Source organism: Chiloscyllium punctatum, chromosome 49 (genome assembly GCF_047496795.1).
Source record: "Chiloscyllium punctatum isolate Juve2018m chromosome 49, sChiPun1.3, whole genome shotgun sequence".
NCBI lineage: Eukaryota > Metazoa > Chordata > Chondrichthyes > Orectolobiformes > Hemiscylliidae > Chiloscyllium > Chiloscyllium punctatum.
In genome coordinates this window covers 18,874,385-18,890,303 of record NC_092787.1, presented here as the reverse complement: position 1 = coordinate 18,890,303, position 15,919 = coordinate 18,874,385, and the positions used below count along the sequence as shown (strand labels likewise).

Here is a 15,919-nt window from a genome sequence, read left to right as displayed (position 1 = left end):
AATCATTGGCATCTGATCAGGTGAACACTAGAAGTGATTGCTGGGCCCCTTCTTGAAATATTTGTACCATCAATAGCCACAGATGAGGTGCCGAAAGACTGAAGGTTGGCTAAGGTGTTGCCACTATTAAAGAAAGGTGGTAAGGAAAATCCAGGGAATTATAGACTGGTGAGCCTGACAGTGGTAGTGGGCAAGTTGTTAGAAGGAATCCTGAGGAACAGGATTTACATATATTCAGAAAGGCATGGACTCATTAGGGATAGTCAACATGGTTTTGTGCGTGGGAAATCGTGTCGCGCTGACATGTTTGAGTTTTTAGAAGTAACAAAGAGAATTGATGAGGGCAGAGTGGCGGATGTGATCTGTATTGACTTCAGTAAGGCAGTTCGACAAGGTTCCTCATGGTAGACTGGTGAGCAAGGTTAGATTGCATGGAATACAGGAAAAACTAGCCATTTGGATACAGAACTGGCCTGAGGTAGAAGATAGAGGGTGGTGTCTTTTGGGGGGGGGGGGGGGGGGGGGAGGGGTTGCTTTTCAGACTGGAGGTCTGTGACCAGCAGTGTGCCACAGGATTGGTGCTGGGTCCACTGCTTTCCATCATTTATGTAAATAATTCGGATGTGAACAGAGGAGGTATGGTTAGTACATTTGCAAATGACACCAAAATTGGAGGCGTAGTGGATAGCAAAGAAGGATACCTCAGAGTACAATGGATCAGCTGAGCCAAGGAGTGGCAGATGGAGTTTAATTTAGATAAATGTGAGGTGCTGCATTTTGGAAAGTCAAATCAGGACAGGATTTACATTCTTAATCCACTGGAACAAAGAGACTTTGGAGTGTAGGTTCATAGTTCCTTGAAAATGGAATCACAGGTAGATAGGATAGTGAAGACGACGTTTGGTATGCTTGCCTTATTGGTCAGTGCATTGAGTATAGGATTTGGGAGGTCATATTGAGGCTGTAAGGGACACTGCTTTGACCACTTATGGAATACTGAATTGAATTCTGATCTCTCTGCATCCTCCATAAGGATGTTGTGAAACTTGAAAGGGTTCAGAAAAGATTTACAAGGATGTTGCCAGGGTTGTGGGTTTGAGCTACAGGGAGAGGCTGAATAGGCTGGGGTTATTTTCCCTTAAGCATCAGAGGCTGAGGGGTGTCCTTATAGAGGTTTATAAAATCATGAGGGGCATGGATAAGGTAAATAGAAAAGGTCTTTTCCCCAGAATGGAGGACTCCAAAACTAGAGGTCATAGGTTTAGTGTGAAAGGGGAGAGATTTAAAAGCGACATAAAGGACAACTTTTTCATGCAGAAGGTGGCGTGTGTATAAAGTGCCAGAGGAAGTGATGGAGGCTGGTACAATTACAACATTTAAAAAGCATCTAGATGGGTACATGAATAGGAAGGATTTAGAGGCCTATGGGCCAAATGCTGGCAAAGGGCACTAGATTAATTTAAGCTACCTGGTCAGCAAGGAAAAGTTGGACCAAAGGGTCTGTTTGCATGCTGTATGTCTCTAAATCAGGATTTTAGTGACTTAGTCTCCATAACCTTCTGTGGTAGAGAACTCAGCAGGTTTGTTTTCCTTTGTTTAGATTAAGAACGTAAGTTTCCAATTGGACTCCTTCACTTTCTACCCAATGAATGATTCTATCATATGATGGTTATTTTGTTTAAATGGACCTCTTATATGAAGATTATTAATTAACGCCCTGCTCATTGTACAATACAAAACAAAACATAGGGTTGCGTATTCCCCAGTGGATTCCTCAACCTACAGGTCAACAAAACTATCGTACATACTCCTATACATTCATGGGTTTCAGAAAGCAATTGGACAATTACCACAATAGAAAATATCTGCAGGAATGTAGAGAAAGGGTGAGATATTGGATTAGCTATGGTGTGATAGGTCTCTGGGCTTTGATTTCATCCATTTATTGATTCTTCCCTCTTATTGGTTCTGTTACCAGTTGCTCCAAGTCCAGTTTAGCAGACGTGCCCTTTAGGATTCAGTGAGCCAGATTTGTAGTGATGCTATCAAGCACTCAATGATGGACATTGTGAGTACACACTGTTCCATTCTTGTCCTCAAAGTGGCACTCAAAATGCAGAAGTAACAATTCATCAGTTGAGGGAAGCCAATAGGTGGTATCCAGCAGGATGTTTTGTTCTCTATATTTGATCTGATGCCATGAGACATATTGATGGTCAGAATCAATGTTGAAGACACTGCCTCCCCCTCCCAGTTGTATATCACTTTTCCTCCACCTACAGAGGGCAAATTACCTCGATTTGAGCAGCGTCTTGAAGATTCCACAAATATCAATCAGTGTGACAACGTATTGACAGAAGCTGCTGCCATGCACAGATCTTGGAGATCCACGCTGTGACAAAGAAAGTTGCAGAAAACGTAGATAGTGTATCTGCCCTACCAGTGTTCCTGGATATACCAAGGAATGATGCTGGAGAAGTCTAAGACAATGGCTGAAAGTATGACTTTTGAGAGTCTGACTATAAAAAGAATATTGCTTGACTAATTTGCAGGATAGCTCTTCCAGTTTTGGCTTAAAATTCCAGATGCTAGTGAATAGAATATTGAACTAAGTTTAACTAGGCTGGTTGCGCTTACATCACATCTATATCCCATTTGTCGAGGTTGATCAAATGGCCTGTCCAGTTTTAAATTTTGTTGTAGCTTTGGCATAGCTTTCTAGAGCACTGAGTGACTTGCTAAGCCATTTCAGATGGAGTAAGGAACCAACCATATTGCGGGCAAGTGGAATTATATACAGGCCAAATCAGGTAAGAATGGAAAATTAGTGAACCAAATGGGTTTTATAATCGTTAGTAATTATACGTTCACCATTACCAAAAATAACTTTATTCGTGATTTATTTAATCAACCAAATTTAAATTTTCCAACTAGTGTAATGGTATTTGAATTTATGCTTTCTGTTTATTAGTCTGGATTAGTTTTTGGATTACCAGTCCAGTCACATAATCACGATGCTACCACTCCCTATAATTGTGGACATATGCTCTTATGCCTCTGTAAATTTGCTGTATCAAGTACAGTATGCAAAATATTGCAAGGAATTATTCTTCCTTCAATACTTGCTAAGCAAAACATAAGAATCTCCCCATACAGCGCCACCAATAATACCAATTCAGCACCTTTGCAAAATCAAAGCATCACTACCCTAGCATTGTGTACTAATATTCCAACACAATGGTTGACTTGTTTAAAATACATCTTAAAAATCACTAAACAATGCATACAGAGTAATTCATAGATAAATGTATCAGCTTGTTCGCTGAAGCCTTTTTATCCAGTGAAAAATGGAAACCAATTAAGCTCAAAGCTCAGAATCATACAAATTATGAGTGCGCTATCACACTCTAACACAGTCAACTGTTTGTAGCATTGACTGCACTTGGCTTTAGGTCAAAATTCTCAAGAAAGAGCTTTTGGCAGCCTTCACTGATCCTCTTTTGACTTGATTGGATTTGATTTGATTTACTATTGTCACATGTACCGAGATACAGCAAAAAGTAGTTTTGTGTGCTAACCAGAAAAATCATACCTTACATAAATGCAACAGGGAAACAGAACAGAATATAATGTTATAACTACAGAGAAGGTGCAGGGAAAGATCAACTCTAATGTATGAAAGGTCTATTCATAAGTCTGATAGCGGGGAAGAAGCTGTTATTAAATCTGTTGATACGTATTTTCAAACTTTTATGTCTTCTGCCTGATGGAAAAGGATGGAAGAGAGTATAACTGTGGTGGGAGGGATCATTTGATTATGTTGGCTACTTTCCTGCTGCAGTGGGAAGGGTCGAGAGAGTCAATGGAAGGAACTTTGATCTTGTCAGACCATACCCTTAAGTAAATCCATGAACCACTGAGAAACAAAGTTAGGAATTTTAACATTTTGTCATTCTTCCCTAAGGTCCAGAATTTGAAGGAGAGACAGAAGGACAACAACATGACTATAGAATTCTGTTCCACTCTTGACTATTTTGGTTTTGGCTCATCTATGAGATGTGGCAACCTTGAGCAATTTCAGATATTAAAAATCCATGTATACCACTATAGGTTACTGTACAGTGACAAGGATAGGAAGTGTCGCTGACTTCTCTGTTCTTGAATGCTATGGGATGCAAAGCACAATTCTACCATTTCCCACAACAGTTCAAATGAAATCACCTGTCCCAGAATATGATAGGAATCAAACTTAAGACCATTGTTCCCAAGTTGACTTAATACTATATCACAGTATATTTATCCAATTAAACACAAACAACAAATTAGCAAATATACTAATCATTACTGAATACAAAATGTCAGTGATAAAGAACTCCCTATATCAAGGAAAGCAAAATTTAAATGAATTCCATTGTAGATTACTATTTTGCAGAAACAAACCAATATGAGTTGTGATGCAAAGAGCTTAGTTAGTAAATCATCCTTGCATAATGAAATTTCCAAAATGAAGTCAATCAATTCATTCAAACGCTGAGGAACTCAAGACATCCCAGCCACCCCAAACTGCAACAGCTATCACTCAATGTGATCGTCCAGTTCGTTTAAAAGTAATGGATACTAGTGCCATACATGATGTATTTACAAAGATAAGGATAGGACTAACATTACAGCTAATGGGCATTTTAAAAAAATTATCCATCCCTAATTACCCACAGGGCAGTTAAGAATCAACCGCTGTGCTGTGGGCCCAGAGTCACATGTAGGCCAGACCATGCAAGGATGCAGTTTCCTTCCCTAAAGGGCATTGGTGAACCAGATGAATTTTTCTAACAATCAATAATAAATTCATGGTTATCATCGGACTTTTAATTCCAGATTTTCATTGAATTCAAATTCTATCATCTGCCATGGCAAGATTCAAGCCTGGGTCCCCAAAGCATTACCTGGATCTCTGCATTAACAATCTAGTGATATTACCATTAGGCCATTGTTTGGAGCTACTTTTTTTTAACAAAAGAGAAGACTTATGGGTGATGTGATGGGTCTTTAAAATTATAAATGGATTGGGTGTTGGATTGGTTGTGGAAAGAGTGTTTTCACTTGTGGAAGAATCCAAAATTAGTGGCCATACATGAAAGATATTTAGAAATAAATTCCTTAGGGAAACAAAAGTAAATTTCCAAAAAATAACTACTCTGATTAGTTAGATTGTGGAACTTGCTACTTGCTTGGGATAAGTGGTTCAGCCAAACAGTTTATAGTGCTTTCAGAAAGAAACTATACATGATAGGTGGGAAGGAGAAAAAAAACAGAGACGTATGCTGACAGGCTGAGAATGGTAAAAATCTGGAAGTGCGTGAGCACTGCAGATGCTGGAAATCAGAGCCGAAGAGTGTGGTGCTGGAAAGGCACAGCCAGTCAGGCAGCATATGAGTAGCAGGAGAATCAATGTTTTGAACATAAGCTCTTCATCAGGATTGAGGAGGTGGCCCAAGGGGACTGATAGATAAGTGGGAGGGGGGTGGGGCTGGGGAGAAGGTAGCTGGGAATGCGATAGATAGATGAAGTTGGGGGTGAAGGTGATAGATCAGAGGGGAGGGTGGAGTGGATAGATGGGAAGGAAGATGAACAGGTAGGACAAGTCAAAAAGGTGGTGCCAAGTTGAAAGGTTGAATCTGGGATAAAGTGGTGGAGGGGGGGTGCGGGAAATGAGGAAACAGATGAAATCCACATTGATCCCATGTGGTGGGAGGGTCCCAAGGCAGAAGATGAGGCGTTCTTCCTCCAAGTAAAGGAAGTACAGGAACTGCACATCCTTGGCGGAGTGGGGGGGGAAGTTAAAGTGTTCAGCCATGGGATGGTGGGATTATTTCATGCATGTATCCCAGAGATGTTCTCTGAAGTGTTGTGCATGTAGGCGTCCTGTCTCTGCAATGCAGAGGAGCACATCTGGAGTAACGGATACAGTAGATGACGGGTTTGGAAGTGCAGGGAAACCTGTGACGGATGTGGAAGGCTGCTTTGGGGCCTTTGATGGAAGTAAGGGGGGAGGTGTGGGTGCAGGTTTGCAATTCTTGCTGTGGCAGGGGAAGGTGCCGGGAGGGGAGGGTGGGTTGGTGGGGAACGTGGACCTAACAAGGGAGTCATAGAGTCAAAGAGTCATAGAGATGTAGCGGAGGAAATGGTCTTTACAGAATGCAGATAGGGTTGGGAAGGGAAATATATCCCTGGTGGTGGAGTCTGTTTATAGGTGGCAGAAATGTTGGAGGATAATACAATGTATCCTGAGGTTGGTGGGTACTCGCATAGGCCCCAGCTATGCCTGTCTCTTTGTTGGGTACGTGGAACAGTCCATTGCTGCAGCTACATCAGCACCATTCCCCACCTCTTCCTCCGCTATATTGATGACTGTATCGGCGCCACCTTGTAATCCCATGTGGAGGTTGAACAGTTCATCAATATCAGTAACACGTTCGACCCCAATCTTAAGTTAACCTGGACCATCTCGGACACTTCCCTCCACTTCCTAGACCTCTCCATCTCCATTACTGGTGACCGACACAACATGGACATCTATTACAAACCTACCGACACCCACAGCTACCTGGACTGCACGTCCTGTAAAAACGCTATCTCTTATTCCCAATTCCTCTGCCTCCACTGCATCTGCTCCCAGGAAGACCAATTCCACCACAGAACATATCAGGTGGCCTCCTTCTTCTAAGATCGCAATTTCCCCTCCCATGTAGTCAATGATGTCCTCCAGTGCATCTTATCCACTTCCTGTACGTCCATCCTCGAACCCCACCCCTCCAAAAGCAACAAGGATAGAACCCCCGGTCCTCAGCGTTCACCCACCGACCTCCGCACAGCCCTCTTAACCTGTCCTACCTGTCCATCTTCCTTCCCACCTATTCGCTCCACTCTCCTCTCCAACCTATCACCTTCACCCCCAACTTCATCTACCTATCGCATTCTCAGCTGTCTACCCCTCCTCCCATTTATCCCTCAGCCTCCTTGGTCCACCCCCAAGCTTTTGAGCTTATGCTCAAGATGTCGATTCTGCTGCTCCTCGGATGCTGCCTGACCAGCTGTGCCTTTCCAGCACCATACTCTTCGACTGAGAATGGTAAAAGACAGTAGTGCCTGTGGAATATAAACACCTGCATAGACTAACAGACCAAATGGCCTGTTTCTGTGCTGTGTATTTTACGAAAGCTTTCCTCAAGTCTCCTGAATAATTCACATCAATACTTCTTAAAACAGAGAAATTTATACCAGAACACTACTAAAATTGATCTTCTGCTCCTAATAATCTATACAAAGGTATATAGAACAACTGATTCTGCTTCAATTAGAACAGGAAATGGTTAGAATCTGTTACACATATAGATTCCCTACAGATAGAGGCCATTTCAGACTATTGAGTCTGCACCAATCCTCCAGAGATCATCTCACACTTCACCTTCTCCCCATAACCCATGTACCATGGCTAATCCAGCTAATCTATCCATCTTTGGACTGTGGGAGGAAACTGGAGCACCCATGGAACACGTGCTGATAAGGGGAGAACGTGCAAGCTTCACTCAGAAAGTCACTCAGGGCTGGAATCGAATCTGGTCACTGGCACTATAACATAGAACTAATTAAAGAAAAGTATCCAAGCAAAAGTAGAATCCATTTTTCAAGTAGCATCATGAGGGGCAGAGATAGGATAAATAGTGAAACTATTTTCCCAGGGGTGGGGGAGTCCAGAACTAGAGGGCATAAGTTTAGGGTGAGAGGGAAAAGATATAAAAGGGACCTAAGAGGCAACTTTTCACTCAGAGGGTTGTGCGTGTATGAAATGAGCTGCCAGAGGAAGTAGTGGAGGCTGGTACAATTGCAGCATTTAAAAGGCATCTGGATGGGTATATGAATAGGAAGGGTATAGAGGGATATGGACTAAGTGCTGGCAAATGGGACTAGATTAGGTTAGGATATCTCGTCGGCATGGACAAGTTGGATGAGATGGCCCTCCTGATGAAAGACTTTTGCCCGAAACATTAATTTTCCTGCTCCTTGGATGCTGCCTGACCTGCGGTGCTTTTCCAGCACCACACTCTCGTCGCTAGTCTCCACCATCTACAGTCCTCACTTTTGCCGAGTTGTATCAAAGGATCTGTTTCCGTGCTGTACATTTCTATGACTCTGTAGATATTGTAAAATGCAATGCACATCAACAACATTTGAGCAGATTGTTAAAAATCTTATATGCAAGCTTTCCCTAACTGTCATCACAATAAGCATGATTTGGAGATGCCAGTGTTGGACTGAGGTGTACAAAATTAAAAATCACACAACACCAGGTTATAGTCCAACAGGTTTAATTGGAAGCACACTAGCTTTTGGAGCGATGCTCCTTCATCAGGTGGTAGTGCCAATTAAACTATACCCTGGTATTGTGTGATTTTTAACATCAAAATAAGCAGTAGTTGTGATTAATCTGGCTACACAGCATCAAGGTCATGCCATCTCAAAACTCCTACAACTGTTCACTTACTATCAGAATAATGTAGAGCAGAGAGCAAACCATATTCAGACCATTAAGTCTGTGTTGGTCACATCTATTCTTTTATCAATAAACTTGCAAGATTACTATTGTTAACTTCCCTCTTACTCCCTATCAAAACGACTACCTCAGTTTCTGCTATCGTTCGGGTACAATGTTCCAGATCCTGACAAATGCAAATATTTCCTTTCAACCAATGTTTGGCTAATGTCTTTGAAACTATCATCTCTGATTATTGGCACATTGATCAGGAGGACCAGGTTTTTCTCTATCTGCAAAACTAAATTCTCTCATCATCTTGAAAACTACATTTCGGGAACACCACTCCAAACGAGCTACCAGTTAACAAAAAAAAAGTCTGTTCACCTCCACCATTTGCTTCCTGTCACTTAATCAATTTTGTATTAATTTGGGTATTTCCCCTTCAAATCTATGTGTTTTTACTTTCCTAATCAGCTTCCCATAGGCATTTTGTCAAATGCCTTCTCAAAGTTTATCTAATACAACACCTATTGCATTGCACTGATTGAATTATTTGTTGACTTAACTGAGAAAGTCAATCAAGTTAATCCAGTGTGATCTATCATTAATAACTCTATGCTGAATCTCCTTTGCAAATGAAAGTTTATCATTTTATAATGATTACCAATAATTTTATTGCTACCAAAGTTAGTTGACAGCCCTGTAGCTTTTTGGTTTGCCCCTCTCTCTTTTCTTGAAAAGCAGCGTAATATTGTGTGTCCACTGGTTATCAAAGTTATTTAGTCAAAGGGCCCCTTTTCAAATCGATTTGAATTTGTGGACACCAAATTTAATATGTACTGCATGCAAAAAAGTGTTTTAATGTTACTTTTAAGAAATCAGCTATTTACTTACATCTATTTACAGTCAGACACAGAGACCCTAATGCACTTGCAGCATTTCTCAACACATATCATTTCCACATGAGATGAGCTCACTCTCCACTGATCATTGTTCTTGCCTCACATCAATTCTGTCTCTGGCCGTCACTCATTTAATCACAGATCCCCATAAAGTTTCTATGGACCCAAGTTTCAGAACTACTGGTCTAGTGGTTATACTCTTTTACCAATAAGGATCAAAGAATGGTGGCCAATGCCTCTGTTACATATATGTAATATCATAGGCATTTCATTGGGATCAGATGACTTTCTGTTTTAAGTGATGCTAATCTTTTTAGCATATCTTCAAGGTATCTTGTTCATAACTTCTCTCTCCTATTCAAAGCATCTTTATGTCATGCACTGCCTTTGCGAAGATAGATATAAAATACTTTACTCACTACTATGCTACTGCATAGATTTTCCTTTGGAACTTTAATAGGTCCAGTATTTTCCCTTGCTGATCATGAATACTTTAAATCTATAAAATGTTGAGAGATCAATTCAATGTTACCTCCTAACATTTTCTTGTAAACATATATTTGCTTCCATATTAACTTTTTCTAATTGCTTCTGTATTTTAATGCAACCTTTGCGGTAATTAACCAAATCTGTCTCCTGAGATTTGTTACAACTCTACTTTTCCTATTTAATTTTAAATATTTATTGCTTTTCTCACGTGGGGGCATGAGCTTTGGATGCCTTTCTTGCCTTCACCCTTCAAGGATATATAGCTATTTTATACCTGGAACTTTCTTATCTCTTAATGTTTTATTTTGCTCCACCACTGAGCAGTAATTTTCTCCAAATATCTATTTTATTTCTAACTTGTTAATGGAATATGAAGTTGTCTTCCCCAATTACCATTCTTGAACTGTCCAGTACATGGCGGTGTACTGCCATACAACAGCAGTGCTGTTAGAGTTCCAGATGAGATTTTTACCCAGTGACAGTGAAGAATGGTGATAGAGTTCCAAGTTAGGACTGTGTGTGTCTTGGAGGAGAACCTGCAGATGATGCTGTACCCATGCAGCTACTGCCCTTGTCTTTCATGGTGGTAGAGGTCACAGTGTTGTAAGGTATTATCAAAAGAGATTTGATGTGTTGCTACAATGCATCTTGTAAAACAGTACACACTGTTGCCATTATGCACTGACCGCATAGGGAGCAATAATGAAATGGTGGATGACATGCTGATCAAGTGGGCTGCTTTGTTCTGAATGGTATTGACATTCTTGAATGTTGTCCAAGTTGCACTTGTTCAAGCAAATGGAAAATATTCCATCACACTTTTGACTTGTGCTTTATAGATGGTCGGCAAGCTTTGGGGAAGTGAGAAGCTGAGTTGCTCACCACAGAATTTGCAGCCTCTGACTTGTTTTTTGTAACCACAATACTTATATAAGTCTGTAAGTTAGCCCACTGAGCTTGAAGGTTGTTTTCAGACGTATATAATCAGTGAGAGTCTCTGGTGAAGCACTGGTGGTATTTCATTTGATGTCATTTCCGGTTCTTTTTTTAAGGGAAGTAGATAGAATCTAAGTCAATGTGTTTATTGATGGAGTTCTGGTTAGAATGCAATGCCTTGAAGAATTCTCATGCGTGTCTTTTTGTCTTACATCAAAGACAGCAGAAATGACCTCCAGAATACTCAGAACCCTTGGCATCATGGTAGCCCACAAACCTACCAACACATTTAAACAGCGATTAACGAACCTAAAGGATCCAGTAGATACCACCAGCAAAACTAATGTCATTTACAAGATGCCATGCAAGAACTGTAAAAAATACTACATCGGACAGACTAGCAGGAAACTTGCCACCAGGATACATGAACACCAACTAGCCACCAAAAGACACGACTCACTCTCACTGGTCATACAGACCAAGAAAGACACCACTTTGACTGAGACAACACACATCCTAGGACAGGCAAAACAAAGACGCATACAAGAATCCTTACAGGCATTGCATTCTAACCAGAACTCCATCAACAAACACAGCAACTTAGATCCTATCTACCTTCTCTTGAAAAGAAATGAACCGGATATGACATCACCCACCTTCAGAAACCAAGACCTTTAAACAGAGAGGCGGGACATACCACCAACACTTTATCAGAGACTCTCACTGAAGATGTTACCTAGTATGGTGACAAAACATCTGAAAACAAACCTTCAAGCTCAGAGAGCTAACTTACAGAATTATCATCAATCTGAGCTACAAATCTTCTCAAAAATCGCTAATAATACTTATATAGCATAAGAAATAAAAACAGGTGTAGGACATCCAGTCAATCAAACCTGCTGTGAAATTAAATGAGATTATGGTTGATCCAAATATGGCCTAAACCACACATCCCTGCCTGGCCCACATAACCTTTAACCATTATGCTCATTGAGATCCAAAGGAATTTGAGGTAATTTCATTAAACATAAAAGATAAAAGCGTGATAGGTAGATGCTGAGGAGATAAGACCATCTTGCCCCTTATGGAGAAATCCATAACTGGGAGACAAATTTCAGAATAAAAGGTCTCCTATTTGAGAGAGATTAACATGGCAAAATTGAAGATGGAAGGCAAGATTACAGCAGCATGAAGTCATGATTTGGAGTTGCCAGTGTTGGACTGGGGTATACAAAGTTAAAAATCACACAACACCAGGTTATAGTCCAACAGGTTTAATTGGAAGCACACTAGCTTTCGGAGCGTCGCTCCTTCATCAGGTGGTAGTGGAGGGCTCAATCCTAACAATCCTAGGATTGAGCCCTCCACTACCACTTGATGAAGGAGCGACGCTCCGAAAGCTAGTGTGCTTCCAATTAAACCTGTTGGACTACAACCTGGTGTTGTATGATTTTTAACTTAGCAGCGTGAAGAGGTGTGTAGGTGGGGGTTTTAAATCAGAAGCAGTGGACTAAACACCTGAGAATAAATGACAACAGGTTAGGAAACACACACTTTTTGTCTGGTCATATTCCATCTGTTTGCCTACTTCTATCACACCTACTGATACACTGTTACTTAACTGCTGCTTTATAATGCGCATTCTGTTTCTTTCACTGTGGCACGCATCCACACCTTTCTTTTCTCAATGCTCCTCTTTCTCTCCTCATTGTTCTTCATAGTTTTCTGTTCTGAGTTATCAATGTTGATATTTAGAGGTATTCTTAAACACAAATCACAGGCTGCAAGCAATTAGGAAACAAAAAAAGTGGTATGTTAGTCTTTACTTCAAAGGGAAAAGATTATAACAGTGAAGTGGTCAATGCAAATGTACAAGGCTTTAGTGAGACCATTCATCTATAATTCTGCATACAGTTTTGGTCTTCTCACCTAAGGATATACTTTGGTGTGTAATGGAAGTTCACGAGTGATTCCTGACTTGAGCAGATTGTCTTGCGAGGAGAGTCTACATGCTAATATTTCTTAAAATTTAAATAAAAATAACCCCATGAAATTATGAAGGGACTGACTTGACAGTGTCAGAATATGGGATCAACCATTTTGGACTGAGATAAGAAATTTCCTCACCAAAATGTTTTGAATTTTTGGAATTCTCTACTCTTAGACACCGTGGACAAGTCGACATCACAGATACTTGAATACTAAGGCAAACAAAAAAAATGTGGTAGTAGTTCAGTAAAGTGTAGCTCCTTGAATATCAGCTATGATCTCACTGAATTGGCAGAGCAGGCACAAGAGGCAAAATGGACCCCATCTCCTTAAACTTAGGTGTTTCTCTTTCATCTGTTGTCTTAGATTTCTTTACCTCTTCCAATAATCACAAAAAAAGGGCATTTTGATACAGATTAAAACTTCAGGAACTGGAACAGATGGTTTTCAGACTGAGCCACAAACCAGCATAGAAGTATCAAATTAAACAGTAAAACATTAAACCAGAACTGCCAGGAACACAATATTTTTTGAAAAAAAAGCATTGTAGAAAATCAGCCTTGAAAAGGACACTGAAAGAAAAGGAAAAACAATTAACAATTAAACATTCACAAAATGCTGGCGGTAACGAAAGTGGTGAAGAGAATTCAGAAACCAACACCACAGTGCCACCAAGTGCCCAATGCCTGCAACTATTAAGATATAAGTTCATACAAAAACTGCAAATAAGTTTCAAAGTTTTACCATTTTAAACCTTGACTTGACAGTTCCAAAAAATTGTACTGGGGCAGTGTGTATATGTGACCAAGGTTTACCGACCTGCAGAAAGGAATTTAAGGATGTGACAATAAGATATCTCTTTTGGTTAAAGCAGGTTTTAGAAGATTATTGTGTAGAGCAGAAGACTCGTGAAAATATTGTAGAATGTGAATAAGAGGCTATATGAGGTTAATATCCTACATAAAATTCTGTTAGGTCAAGAGTTGATTAAGACAATATATGTACATTTTAACTTTTTCCAACGCTTTTCAGGAGAATAGATAGAAACAGGATTTCAGTTCTCACAATGAATTCACAACAAGGGTTTCTCAAAGGTGAAGGATGAGCTAGGTAGCTTCTCTCTCTCAGCACATTCAAGTGAATTCCAAACAATATCTAAACCAACGATTTAAATTCTAGGCAGGTGATTTCTAGCAAGTTCATTAGGTAAAAAACAGCAGCTCCACGTACTTGACTGTTGAGTGCACTCAAACCATGTCATTTCTAATAATGACATATTACTAATATGTTTATTTCTAATAATAAACTCTATTAATTTTTGAAAATACAAGTCACACCATCTTTTTCATGACCTGGTTGAAAAAAAAATTAGGTTCAAATTGCCAAATACGCTACTACCCACAATCCTTTAACATATATTCTCAAAAACATTAATAACGAAGCATCTTCGTAGCAGTATTCATTGAGTATGTCCAAGTTAGCTGAACAAATGGCATCAGTTCACACATCAAGCAGTTGGGATTTTATTAAATTTTATTACCTTAATTGATAAATTGGCAGGCCAAACCTCAATACTGAGGCGATAGAGGGATCAGAGAATATCACAGGAGAAACAGCCAAGGTACTGATATCTACCTTTCTTGGGTTGAAACACATATAGTGTATAGCAGAGGAAATGAGCTTAGGATAGTTAATTTGAGAAGTGTAAGTTTGATTTAGTACAATGATCAGTCAAAAGCAGATGAATCTCACTCAAAACTGTATTCGGATTCATGAACCCTATGTAAATTAAACCATTGGTGGTTTATAATTGTATGCCACAAGAATACTTTTCATTTTGTCTTCTGTGAACAAAAGATGAATACACATGACATATGGGTCCCTATCACAAAGCCTGCATCACATCATCACTTAGTTAGATTCTGAGCAACAACAACGGCTTCCAGATGACAGGGATATCTGATCTATTCGTGGGAATGATAGATGCTGCTAAACATAAGACCGGGGGGGGGGGGGGGGGGGAGAGGGAGAGAGAGAGAGAGAGAGAGACCGGGGGGAGAGAGAGAGAGAAACCGGGGGGGGGAGAAATGTGAAAAATGTAAAAAATGGTAACAATTTAATCAGGACAATTTGGTGGAAATCAATTCATTCTATGTTTCTTAATTATGTGGTCCTCAGCCCACTAGAATTTCAATCAGCTAAATGTCTTAGCTTGATTAATGCAGCAAGGGGAGTCAATTAAAATGAGGGTAAGTTGAAAGAGATCGGCAGGTTAGGACAGAGCAATTTCAAACAGGCATGCTTTTTTGGAAAATGTAGAGGGTGATGGATTCTCAGGGGAACGTAGCACGAACAGCCAAGTTTCTGGTATTGAGACTGGCTCTAATACAACGAGGGATACGTCGGCTTCCAAGAGATCAAATGTGTTAGGGGATTCTGTAGTCCGAGGTACAGACAGACGTTTCTGTGGCCAGCAGAGAAAAAGCAGAATGGTGTGTTGTTTCCCTGGTGCCAAGATCAAGGATAGCAGAGAAATATTACCTTATGTTTGGTAGCATCAGAGAGGGTGCAGAATGTTCTCACGGGGGAGAGGGGCCAGCAAGAGGTCATTGTCCACATTGGAACCAACTATCTAGGAAGGGAAAAGGTTGAGATTCTGAAGGGAGATTACAGAGAGTTAGGCAGAAATTTAAAAAGGAGGTCCTCAAGGGTAGTAATATCTGGATTACTCCCAGTGCTACAAGCTAGTGAGGGCAGGAATAGGGGAATAGAGCAAATGAATGGATGGCTGAGGAGCTGGTGTATGGGAGAAGGATTCACATTTTTGGATCATTGGAATCTCTTTTGGTGTAGAAGTGTCCTGTACAAGAAGGACAGATTGCATCTAAATTGGAAGGGGACGAATATACTGGCAGGGAAATTTGCTTGAACTGCTTGGGAGGAGTTAAACTAGTAAGGTGGGGATGGGGGGGGGGAGGGGGGGGGACGGAAGGTGGGACCCAGGGAGATAGTGAGGAAAGAGATCAATCTGAGACTGGTACAGTTGAGAACAGAAATGAGTCAAACAGTC

The 15,919-nt window shown here is 40.4% G+C and overlaps 1 protein-coding gene across 4 annotated transcripts in view; it reads right to left on the bottom strand.

Moving 5' to 3' along the window:
• Nucleotides 1–15,919, bottom strand: part of LOC140469321 (neuronal calcium sensor 1) — a 158,091-nt gene that overhangs the window by 76,622 nt on the left and 65,550 nt on the right. Inside the window, exon 1 of one of the 4 annotated variants that reach the window (XM_072565716.1) lies at nucleotides 12,535–12,639. The exons of 2 other annotated variants lie outside the window; for them this stretch is intronic. In XM_072565716.1, the coding sequence (XP_072421817.1) occupies nucleotides 12,535–12,569 (35 nt within the window). In that variant the 5' untranslated portion in view covers nucleotides 12,570–12,639. Of the gene's footprint in view, nucleotides 1–12,534; nucleotides 12,640–15,919 lie in introns of those variants that run through there. One more of the 4 variants, XM_072565713.1, reaches the window with a different exon arrangement.